The 12,712-nt window shown below is 34.8% G+C and overlaps 1 protein-coding gene across 2 annotated transcripts in view; it reads left to right on the top strand.

Moving 5' to 3' along the window:
• The window catches only part of loxhd1b (lipoxygenase homology domains 1b), a 28,926-nt gene that overhangs the window by 11,365 nt on the left and 4,849 nt on the right, over positions 1-12,712 (top strand). Inside the window, exons 17-32 of one of the 2 annotated variants that reach the window (XM_024276310.2) lie at positions 1,183-1,379; positions 1,752-1,944; positions 2,337-2,497; positions 2,592-2,907; positions 4,187-4,338; positions 5,232-5,365; positions 6,358-6,500; positions 6,577-6,681; positions 6,760-6,888; positions 6,958-7,122; positions 8,221-8,402; positions 8,483-8,599; positions 8,680-8,842; positions 9,791-9,945; positions 10,015-10,224; positions 10,309-10,435. In XM_024276310.2, the coding sequence (XP_024132078.1) occupies positions 1,183-1,379; positions 1,752-1,944; positions 2,337-2,497; positions 2,592-2,907; positions 4,187-4,338; positions 5,232-5,365; positions 6,358-6,500; positions 6,577-6,681; positions 6,760-6,888; positions 6,958-7,122; positions 8,221-8,402; positions 8,483-8,599; positions 8,680-8,842; positions 9,791-9,945; positions 10,015-10,224; positions 10,309-10,435 (2,649 nt within the window). Of the gene's footprint in view, positions 1-1,182; positions 1,380-1,751; positions 1,945-2,336; positions 2,498-2,591; positions 2,908-4,186; positions 4,339-5,231; positions 5,366-6,357; positions 6,501-6,576; positions 6,682-6,759; positions 7,123-8,220; positions 8,403-8,482; positions 8,600-8,679; positions 8,843-9,790; positions 9,946-10,014; positions 10,225-10,308; positions 10,436-12,712 lie in introns of both variants that reach the window. The other variant, XM_036213458.1, reaches the window with a different exon arrangement.

Here is a 12,712-nt window from a genome sequence, read left to right as displayed (position 1 = left end):
TTTTACACTTGCGGCTGTAAAATGCTTCAAAGCGCTATTGCTTTCAGCAATCAGACGCAATTTCTTCAGGAATTGCAAATCTAGTTTGATTTTATAAATATGACTAATTCAATTGAATTTGATCGTACCAGTGGGATGCACTTTATTTATTTTTTATTATGTTTTCTATTTTAACTTTTTAAAATTGTATTATATTTATTAATAATTATGACTCTAATAATAAATTTATACATTAATAAATTAATACAAAAATTATAAATCTACTAATAATTTATTTATTAATAATACTCATATTGTTTATTTATTTTTTAAGGAAAGCACTTTGCAGCTGCCAAAGTGCTGTACAAATGCAGCTGAATACAAATTTGAATTTAAATTTGAATATTAAACTCATATGTCCAATATCTGTTATACCACAAAAGCCTTATTGGTCGAAATTTGAGTGGATAAAAATGATCCCATTGTCAATCACTCTCAGCTTTTTCATTTTAACTTAGATTTTTGAGTCCTGTTATCCTTCATTGATCCAAAATCTTTCATTTTTATATCCTTACTAATGAAAAGAAACAATCATTTGGTCTTTAAGTTCACATTTGACCAACAGATTTTGCAACTTTATTGCTTTTTATCTGCTAGGCTTGGATTTTTGGGAACTTGTAAATAAACTAAAGCACTAAATTGTCATAATTTCCCCTCATCACCCTACGTTTAAATAATTGATTGTATCCAAAAACTGGACTGAGTGGGTGTGGCATCATCCACAGAAATTGGTTTACTTCAATGAAATAAAATCAAATAAGTTGTCTTTTTTTTTTTTTTTTTGCAACACGGACTCCGCCATGTTGCAGTGATTGGCCCTAATTGGTCTGAGTCAATGTTTCTATGGCGACCACAATTAGGAGTGAGCTTGTTGGAGGTCCAGAATCTGTCAATCAAATGTTTCAAACGTTGGAGACAAGACCACATACTTTTATTGGTGCATCTTTTTGGATAGTTTATACATTGAAAAAAAGAAATTGTGAAAATAATTAAGATTAGTTAAAAGGTATTAGAGCTAAAATGTTTTTTTCTGACAAACATAAAGATGGGGTAATACCTCTTTGGTTCACAATTTACCAGCAAACAGTTCTGCTTGATTGTGTTTTCCCTGTAATTCTCACCTTCTGCATGTGATCGCCTCAGATATCAACTATCATATTGCTGTGAAGACCGGCGACATCCCTGGAGGCAGCTCCGACTCCAACGTGTTTGTGAAATTCTACGGAGAGAAGGGCGACTCCAGCAAAACAATGCTGGTGGTGTCGTCCAACGATTTGGGGAACTACTTTGAATCGGGTCGAGTTGACATCTTTACCGTGGAGACTTATGACATTGGACAGGTTTGGTTATTACACGTGATCATCAGGATCTTAGCACATCATTCATCAAACTTGTGCAATAGAAGACATTAGATTTTTCTGGCTACTCCCACTTAAAGAATACTTTTGTGTTTTTTTAAACCTGTAACAATTTTATAGCTGTTTAAAATCTAAAATATTTCTTGTTTTGAGCTGAGTTTATGTAACCTGCTGATAAATTGTTGAGAATATGTTGAACAAAACATTAAATTAAATTATTCTTAGTAATAAGTTCAATAAAAAAAGCTGCAACTTAATCTCCAAAACGTTCTTTTTATAGTAATTTCTCAAGGAATAACACCCAGAATTCATGCGTGTACGGCCTTAAGTGTTTTTTCTCCAACCTTTTTCCAGATCAACCGTCTGATCATTGGACACACCAACAACGGCATGAATGCTGGCTGGTTCTTGGACAGCGTTCAGATCATGGTTCCAGTTCATGGCAAAAATTACATGTTCCCCAGTCACCGGTGGCTGTGCAAGGATAAGGCTGACGGGAAGACGGAGGTGGAGATTTACCCGAGCGAGATCATCGAGCTGGAACAATGTAAGTGACATTCAGCTGATAGACTGTCATCACGTACAGATGCAGACCCTCTACGGCTTTTTTCTCCAATAGTAAATATCAGTGACAAGCAGGGCTTTCTGAGAAAGTCAAATCAGTAAAACTGTTTCTATATAATCTCTTTAAATTGATTATTTCTTGATTTCCCTTTGATAATGAAATCATGAAACTAGCAGTAAATGTGAAATAAAATGGTCATAAGTTCATTTTTTAGGTGAAATTTTGTTTTTAAGAAAGACAAACTTCGGCAAAATTAAAGAGGGTCTCTGAAAATTGTTATCAATTTGTTGAAATGTAGTTTCTATTTCTCATAAATGAGTAATTTACAGATATTTTATAATCAATAATAACTAAATGTGACCTTTTTTTTACAGTGATGAACTATGAAATCACTGTGATAACTGGAGATGTGATGTTTGCTGGTACCAATGCCGACGTGTTCATCCAGATCTACGGAGACAAAGGGAAGACGGAGGTCATCACCCTCCAGAGCAGATCCAACAACTACGAGCGAAACACAATCGAAATATTTAAGGTATCAACATTTATTCCCCCACATATCTCAACTGAACAATTTGAACATAAAAACATGTGAGATATTGAGTGAAAACCGCCCGTCTGCTCCACAGATAGAAGCCAAAGATGTGGGGAAGATCTTCAAGGTACGGATCGGTCACGATGGCTCCGGCACTGGATCCGGCTGGTTCCTGGAGTCGGTGGACGTCAAACACCTCATCATGGCTTTGGTTCCCAAGGAGAAGAAGAAAGAGGACAAGAAGAAGAAAAAGAAGAAGAAGAAAGAGGAGGAGGATGAGGAAGTGGAAGAGGAGATGCAGGAAGTGGTGCTGGCCTACCATTTTCCCTGCTCACGCTGGCTGGCTGGAGGAGAGGAGGACGGAGAGCTGGTGGTGGAGCTGCTGCCTGAAGATGAAGAGGATCTTGAAGGTGTGAAGTGTGGAGGATGAATCTGACCTGAATTTATTTTCATTTATGTTGAATGCATAAATATTCTTAATAAATAGCTAATTATTCCCTGTGAGCTCAATTAAATAATTTTAGGATTTTGATGGACAAACTGATGAGATTCATGTTGCATGTAAGCTGTCGGGTCACTGAGATGATCAGAACTGCAGGTGGAACCTGCAAACCCTCCAGGCCACCTTTGACATGTGGTATCTTTTTAATTGTAATTCAATTTAATTAATTTATAGTTTTTACTGATTATTTTGCCAACGTGAATTACTGCTACCCACAAGTAACATACAAAAAAAACCAAATTTACTCATAGGTAATCAACTTAATTGATTAATCAATTTCTAGTCCTACCGTCCAACTAGATCTGTATAAGTCAAGTCGTTAATCTAATCGACCTAAAACATTGTAAAAACATTTGAAAAGGAGTAAAAAATACAAACATTTTCAATTTTTTTTGAGTCATGGTAAGTTTATTTTACTACAACATAAAAACAACCTTCACAGCCGATAACACGTGATGCAGCAAAAAATAATCAACCATCATTAAAGTCTAACATGTGGAAATACTTTGAATTTAGCAAAAACGTGACCATACAGTGTGGTAGAATGTTCTAATAATGTTCTTTTCTATGTGGAAAAACAACAGGGGGTTGAACTTGATGAAAACTAAAGTGTGAATGAATGTGCCATTAATTATTGTTTACTTGGTTGTTTGTAAACATAATTAATTTACACTTTTTGCAAGAAATACATGGAATCTGGAAAACTTCGCCTGCACTGTTCAGTACTAGATATAGGATCAGTTTTAGGTCAATGAATTCAATGTATATTGACTATGAACCAAATCACCAACCCCAAAAAATATGAATCAAATTGTTGTTAAACCGTTACACCCCCATAGATTAAGACAAAACACGGATTGAATGAAACAAAATACTGTGAAGTGATTTTTTTTTTCTTTCTACTTTTTGCTCTAAAGTCAGTATTTTTTCTCATCTCTAAAGAACCACTTTTGTCAAAATTAGACAGTTATATTTTAAATATAATGAGTGTGTTTATTTTGTGCAAATTTAAGAAGAGTCAAGTAATTAAAAAAGTAATATTACATTTTTTTTCTTTGATTTTTCTTAACCTCATTTTATGGGAGAAGCTTGATTCAGATGAGATGGGATTTACCTGGAGCTCCAGGCTGACATGTGGGGACAGGTGGAGCAGGTGTAAGTAATTCATCCCTTGCTTTGTGTGACAGCTAACACCTATGAAGTGTGCGTCTTCACCGGTGACATGCTCGGAGCTGGGACGGATGCCAACGTGTACATAAATATTTATGGGGAGAACGGAGACACCGGAGAGCGCTCCCTGAGGAACTCTGACAACCTCAACAAGTTTGAACGGGGGCAGGTACGGCTCGTTAAACCGACCTCCACCACTCGTTTTCTGAACATCTAGTTATTGATTCATCTGGAGAAATGATCTGAGGCATAAAACTGAAAGTGAGGTGATTCTTCCTTACGTTTAGAGCTTTCTTTACACTCATTTGCATTAAGGCTGAACACTTTTGCACTCTCTCGTGATCTCTTTCCTAAAATAAATCTGCAGTTTGTCGAATGTGAGCATTTCCAGGAAGCAGTGGTCTGACACTGAGGAGTGTATATTCTTGTGGGAGCACAAGTTTTCCTGCAGGCAAGGCTGCTCAGACAAACTCTAAGGAGTTCTTTGTGTCATTAAACTTGTCCTACTTTTACTTATTATCGTCTTTGAATTATTCATCTTTACATTACAGCTGGCCCTATAGGAACAGAGCTTTTTTTATTTAAATCTCAAAGCTCAACAGATGGCCAGAACGAAAACATCCAAAGAGAATTAGAAGCAAAGAACTTCAAACACAAATCAGAAAGTTTATAATTATTTTTGAAGCATTGTTTCGACTCCGGCAAAGGATGATTTTATGAATATTTTCCCGTTTACCCCCAAAAATATAGTAATTATATTAAATGTATGTGATTATTAGCATTTTTCTTTTAATTTGTTGTATTCTTCTCTATTTTTTAGACATTTTCTAACTATTGATGACATTTTTTAAAGAAATATTTAAATACATTCATACTTTTTAAGACTATTTAAGATTTTATACAACTTTATAAACCTTGTATTTCAATAATATTGCTTATGCTAGTAACATATTTCGATTAGTGTCACATTTGAAAGCGTCACATATTTTTCTGTCTTATTTTAAAGCAAAAGAGCTCAAAACCTTAAAACCCTTCATAGAACAGTGTGTTTGGCTTCTGCAGGAAGATGTTTTCATCGTCACAGCTGTAGATTTGGGCACTTTGAAGAAACTACGCATCCGTCATGACAACTCGAGCTCTTTCTCATCCTGGTACCTGGATCGCGTGGAGATAGTGGACACAAAGGATGATACAGTGTAGGTATAAGTGACACATCAAACTCAGATTCTGAATTAGATAGAGGGGTCATTCTCTGAGTTTGCTGCACTTTGGGTTCTCTGGTACTGAAAATGTTACCAAAAAATTGTATTTTTTCTAACATGATGTCGGATGAGTATTGTCATACTGTGTGTCTACATTAGCTGGGATATGGATCTATATATAGAAGACAAGAAATTCATATATTTTTCAAAATAATTTTCTACTTTTTCCCAAACAATAGTAAACATCATTTATGCTTGAGTTGAGAGGTTGTCAATTTGACAAAAGAAACTATGAAATATGGGTAAGAATGTGGGCTAATACTAAAAATATTCAGTGATATCACTTCCTGGATGCTGAAGAAGTTGGACTGAACCATTATTTTTTTTTTTAAATGATGAATCTGTTACATGGTTGAACAAAACTGATGGACATGATTAAATAGTGAATTTGATAAAGATTCATGTATTTTTCTCATATTTCTTTTATTTAGTTGAACGTAAACAGGCAAATAATCATGTTAGTAGAAAAATCTGAGGTCATTGGCTATTTTTATTAGTTTCGTATATTGTAAAAAAGTGACTGGTTAGTGGGGATATGTCTATTTGGCCGACCTCTACACCTCAGTGCCCCATGAAATTTTTCAAAACATAATTTTCAAACTATTTGTGTGTGCTGTAATGTTGAGACACGTGTATCTTTCAATTTTTTGTTTTAAATTGCATTTTATGGCTTAATTTATACGAAAAACATTTAGATAAACCTGTAGGACATTAAAGTGCACAAGAATCACCCACAAACATGTAATGTTTAAAATTTGTTTACTTAATAGACTTATAATATTTGAGGAATACCAAAATATTATAACTATTGCTTCACTTTTTTACCACAAGGGGAATAAAGACAACATGAAAGCAAATTCCAACTTGTCTACTGTTTTAGTATAATTAATACTGAATGCACTTTTAACTTTTTTGTGGGGGTTCAGATACTTTTTCCCCTGCAACCGCTGGCTCGCCGTGGATGAAGATGACGGCCAGATAGCAAGAGAGTTGGTTCCTGTGGATGAAGCCTTTATGAGGAGGGATGAGGAGGAGGGAACAGGAGCAACTCTGGGTCTGGAGCAGAAATGTAAGACGCTCATATCAGATACGTGAATGAAGACATCAAGAAAACAGATATAAATACTACTGAATTTATGTTGCAGCAATGTCTACCACATACACGGTTAAGATCAAAACTGGAGAGAAAAAGTACGCTGGGACTGACGCCAATGTCTTTGCCATCCTCTTCGGTGAAAATGACGACACGGGTGCAGTAACTTTTCTGTATTCTTACATTTTTGCAGAATGTCAGCCGCAGGTGGTTTAATTTATATTTTTACTCACAGGGATCATCAATCTGAAGGCTTGTAAAAACTACAAAAACAAGTTTGAGCAAGGGATGATCAATGAGTTCACAGTGGAGGCTGTGGACTTGGGTGACCTTGAAAAGCTTCGAATTGGACATGACAACTCGGGTGAGAAGATCAAAGAAATACAATTCCTTAAAGGAGAGATTCTGATTCATCTTTTTTTTTTTCCATCAGGGGGTTCACCTGGTTGGTTTTTGGACTGGGTTGAGATCGATGCCCCCTCTCAGGGTCAGAAAATGCGGTTCCCGTGTGGCCGCTGGTTGGATAAAGGGGAAGATGACGGTGCCATTGTGAGGGATCTTTATCCTGCTGAGCTGCAGACTGAACTCTACACGCCATGTGAGTAAACGAATTTCCCCAGCTTTGATAAAGGTTTGGTGGAAGTGTTATTAACGTCTCAGTATCATGAACTCTCGGTTAAAGCATGAAAACTGAGAAAGATTTGTTATTGCGGTTGCCATTCAGATTTATTTAAAGAAATAAAAAAAAGTCTTCAATCTACTGGTCATTGTTGTGGATAAAATGGAAAACAAACTATAGCAAAGGATGGGTCACAAATCACAAAGATAGGTAAACAAATGTAAAAAATGTTTGTCTAGAAACAGGAAAAAAAAGGATAGAAAGTGGAAAAAGTAAATAAAATGTGGATCTAAATATGAGGAATAGGACACAGAAAGACGCATAGGTCTAGTGAACAAGGAAATCCCTTAGAAATCTTTAAAGTTTATTAAACTCTTCCTTTTCAAAGCATCTATAGAACACTTAATGTTAAGGACAATAATCCTTGATCTTCTTTTGAGATATTTTAATTAATGATGCCATGAGATTATTTTTTTTGTGTGATTAATTAATCGTGACCTATAATTAATTAATTAAATTGATCAATTTTATTCACATTTTATTATATTCCAACATTTACTTTGACACCACCAAAGGACATTTTTTTCAATTTTGAACAATTAAATGGCAAGAAAAAAGAGTAGGAAGTTTGTGGCCCGCTGAGTGTATTTTCAACATATCAAATAAATGATAAAAAATACTCAAATACTTTTTTAGGTTTCATTTTCTTTAAATATGTCCTCCATCATTAGAAAATTGCCACAAGAACGTGTTGAAAACATCAAAACACAATTTTTATTGGAGTGGGTCTTCAGGCATTTAACAAACATAAAGAGAAATACTCAATCAACACTTGAGCTCTGTTAATAATGAGATGACCTTCTGGTATAAACGCTGAAAGATCTTAAAAGTAAAAAAGTTTTACACCAATTTTTACCCTGTGATGATTGTCATAGTCTGTGTCATACAAAAGAAAAAGCTAGCAGCTTGAAGAGCATAAGGTGGAAAGAAACACCTGAAATATTGCCACATTTGTCCTGCACAAGTGCTAGAAGTTTATCGTTTCATCTCTTATGTTTTGAATCTTGTCTTTTTCAGTTGTGCCGTATGAAATAAAAATATTCACCACGGACGTGTTTTGTGCGGGCACGGATGCTGACGTGTCCATAGTCCTGTATGGTCAAAACGGGCTCTGCACGCAGCAGAAACACTTGTGTGTCAACAAAAGAGAAAGACGGATGTACTTTGAGAGAGCAGCCGAGGACATGTTCATCATTGAGGTGATCCTGTGTGGATTTGAACAAGTGGCGGTTTAGCATTCTCCCTGCAGGCCTGTACGCTGTAATTTTTTGGTTCACAGCTGGAAGACGTAGGTGATGTTTTGGAAAAAATCAGGATCGGACATGACAACAGGGGTACCAACCCAGGGTGGCACCTTGACAGAGTGGAGATCAGGCGACAGCTCCGGAAGGGAAAGGTAATAAAGATCTGTCCACGCTCTATTGAGAAACATAATCATAATTCCTCATAGTAAAAAGAGCTTATTTGATCAAACAGGGGTCAGAGACGACCGTATTTCCCTGTGAGTGTTGGCTCGCCAAGTCTGAGGACGACGGGGAGACGGTGAGAGAACTCGTCCCTTCATACATCATCACAGAGAAACTCATGAGGGACGGGACGCTGAAGACGTCGGAAATCGATGTGGAGGATGCTCTTGAGAGTACGTTTCCGTCTTGATTCTGTGATAGAACTTTTATTTCTTTGAAGTCTCACTCCAATCATCTTGTAAAAGTATTGGCTCACCTGCCTTGACTTTACCTTTTGCAGAGTTACTCACTTGATTAGTTACTAAACATTACGGATATTTTAAAAGAGAAAAGTTATGTAAAAAAATACTGGTTTGCCTGACATTATCTTGCGTTTATTTTTAACTTGTATAATTTTGACAAAATATATTTTTATGGAAAATAAAATATTAAAAGTTATTCAGTGTTTAAGTTGATTTATTCTGAGACAATAATCCTGCCTTTTTATTATTTATAATTATGTTAAAAAGTTACGCTTTTAAAGTTTTAAAAATTGCCATCATGCTAGAAGGTTTTTTGGTTCATTTACTAAGATTTTTTAATCTATTTTGGAGTTTAGCTAATATTTCAGCTACATGCTAGCTGTTTTGGCTACTTTAGTCTTTTTTTCAATTTTTTAGGATATTTTTAAATTTATCCATGTTTTTCAGATACCTGCTAGCTGTTTTTTCTAACCTAAGGTTTTTTTTATTTTTTTTATGTTTTTTAGGCTAATTTAATCAGCTTTAGCATTTTCAGCTATCAGCTTCAATGTTTCAGCTTCAACGTTTTTAGCTATCAGCTTCAGTGGTTTTAGCTATCAATTTTAGCACCCAAATTTATCTTACAGCATTCACACTAGCATTATCTCAGGTAATGCCATATATCTAGTTCATATTTATGTTAAAGTTTTAAAAATTTTGTTTTTTGTGTTCAATAAATGTTTATCCAGTTTCAACCCGCGACCTACGGTGTGTTTTAAACTTTGGCCCTAGTGCGATTGAGTTTGACACCCCTGCATTAGAGAATTCCAGTCAAATGTACAAATGGTTCTGATTTTATAGCTCCTCCTTCAACCACTGCTGGCTTTTGTCTCCCAACAGTTCACATGTATAAGGTTTCCGTGCGGACGGGAGACATGTACGGAGCTGGAACCGATGCCAACGTCTTTCTGACCATCTATGGAGATCTGGGAGACACCGGAGAACGCAAACTCGCCAAATCAGAGAACAACAAGAACAAGTTTGAGAGAGGAGAAGTAGGTTATGATGAGCTACACAGAGTTGCTGTTTGTGTGTCAGAATCTGAACATCAGTGTCCGCCTTAGGTGGACAGATTTACCATCGAGGCTGTGGATCTGGGCCAGGTCTTTAAGATACGCATCCGCCATGACAATTCCATGCTAGGAGCAGACTGGTACCTGGATCAGGTGGAGGTGTCGGATTTGGAAACAGAGGAAGTCTATATGTTCCTGTGTGAGCGCTGGCTGTCAACAAAGAAAGAGGACAAACAAATAGACAGAATCTTCTACGTCAAAGTTGGTCGAACTGCAATATTTGAACGAGTTTACGTAATAAACTTTTAATACTTTAATATTTGTGTTTCGTTTGTGTTTCTTTAGGGGTATGAAGGTGAAAGGAATACTGATCAGTATTTCAAGAAGATTTCCCAGACCAAGCAAGGACTGGACAAAAACGCCAATAAGAAAAAAAAGAAGAAAAAGGTGGCGATGGCCGACGAGGGTCCAAGTAAGAGTGCAAACGAATTCTTTGTCTGAATTCCAATGAGCTCTTTTGTATAAAAGAAAAGTTAAATACTTCAGAGAATCTGGAAATATGTTGAATATTTAAAAAAATGTATAGTATTTCAACATATTTACATTTTAAATATTTAAATATATATATAAAATCTGCAAATGTCAAAGAATAACAAGGATACTGCTGTATAAGGCTCTCTTTCTTCTTGCATCCCCCTTACAAATTCTTGTTATCACTAATCATCTCAGAGGCATTACTTTGGAATTTGTTTTTCCAATTCCAACATGCCATACCTTCAGGATATTTCTTTTAAATCAAGCCCCATGGCTTCCTGACTGTCTAAGATTGCTAAACTCTAACAAGTAGCTCTAACAGATGTGGGGCTTTTTCTGCAAATTGGTTGTTCTGTTTTGTGCCTGAAAGGAATGGAATTTTTTTTAATGTTTCCTTATGTTGATGTAGCTAAGTATTAGTTTAATCCCGTCAATCAGTCTAGATTTATTGCATATTTTTTCACACAAAGTTTTTAAAAATGCTGTAGATTTAAGGGGAACTACCCTCCAAACCCTTTACGAAAGAAAAATTCAAAGATGACTTTATTGTCATAGATGAGTGAGTATGTGAAAAATTAATAAAATGGAATAAAAAATATGAATAAATACAAAAAATAAATAAATAAATCAACCAATCAATAAATACTAATTATAAATAACAAAATACATGAATAAAATAAATAAATAAATACATGATTTAAAAAATGATAAAATAAATGAAAACATTAATGAATAAATTATTAAAAAAATAAAATAAATGAATAAAAAAATTAATGAATAAATAATTAAAAAAATAAAGAAATAAATGAATAAATAATTTAAAAATAAAATAAATGAATAAAAAAATAATGGATAAATAATAAAATAAATGAATAAAACATTAATGAATAAATAATTAAAAAAAAAAAATAAATGAATAAAACATTAATGAATAATAATTAAAAAATAAAATAAATGAATAAAAAAATAATGAATAAATAATTAAAAAATAAAAATATAATAAATGAATAAAGCATGTAAAATTAACCTTAGCAACTACAAGAATATAAGAATTATAAAGCTTTTACAAACTAGGGCCACAGAGATCTTCTAGCCCAATATTCCATAACAATGTGGACCCATGTGCAAAAGTAAAAACATGGGCAAAATAAATAAATACATTTATTTGGAGTCGCAGTGGCTGTAAGATTATCAGACCAGTGAGACTATACCGATCCATGATGCAAAAGTTCAAATACTGTAGGCAGTTTTCAGGGGTCAGAGGTCAGTGACCATGGAGAGGTGGGTAAGGTCATTGAAGGGGGGTGGTTTCAAGTCAGTTTTATGGTCAAAACTGTGCTTGAGTCTGCTGGTTGTCATCACTCAGTGCTGATGGCTGTGCGAGTGAGGCGGTGTCCTGAAAGGGGGGGGCAATGTTTTTGCCAGTTTCCCGCTAACCCAGAAACCTGGAGGGAGCCCAGCTTCTCCACTGAGAGGGGTCACCAGAGACCCCCACCCACATTACAGCAGAAGGAGCTGCAGCCAACCAAACAGGTCTCTGAAGCTAAAAATTATACTAACAAAAAAAGACAAGAGAAACAAAAAATAACATGTAAATATGTAATACATAAATAAAATAATGCCACCAAAAATTTAATAGAGTATAAAAAAAAAACAAAAAAAAAATAGAGTAAACTTCTAATGCAGACACACCAACAAGACTTAAACTTTAACAAATAATTTAATTTTGAATGATTTGCAGCTGTTGCATAAATTTGAATGTAAATGAAAATTGTGAGAAAAAAAGAACACAGATTTAAAGGTAAATTAGGAAAATAAAATGTTTTTAGATGTACCCCTTGCTGTTTTAGTCAAATTTTAAATACAATAAAAAAATAATATAATGATTCCTTGTTTGTTTGCCATGAAAGATATTTCTTTTTAGCTTTTTTTCTGGTTGTTGCCTTTTAGCTTGTAGTTTTAAAATAAAAGCAGTGCAAAAGTAGAGCATGCAGACTTTTGTGCAATATTGAAATGATGAAACCTATAGGCTTCCTCCAAGATGTCTCTTAGTATTAAAAGGCCTTTGAGGTGATTATTACTGCTGTAGGGAACAATCAATTCGACGATATATCGCGATATTTTGTTTGTCGATACTTGTATCGATTAACATGCTGACAAGATTATATTTAATTAAATATTCATAGGCGTCCTTCAGCATCTTGCTTTTGTTTTC

The sequence above is a fragment of the Oryzias melastigma genome, linkage group LG9 (assembly GCF_002922805.2).
Source record: "Oryzias melastigma strain HK-1 linkage group LG9, ASM292280v2, whole genome shotgun sequence".
Lineage (NCBI taxonomy): Eukaryota > Metazoa > Chordata > Actinopteri > Beloniformes > Adrianichthyidae > Oryzias > Oryzias melastigma.
Note: the sequence above shows the minus strand (reverse complement) of the source record. Positions and strands in the feature narration are given on the sequence as shown.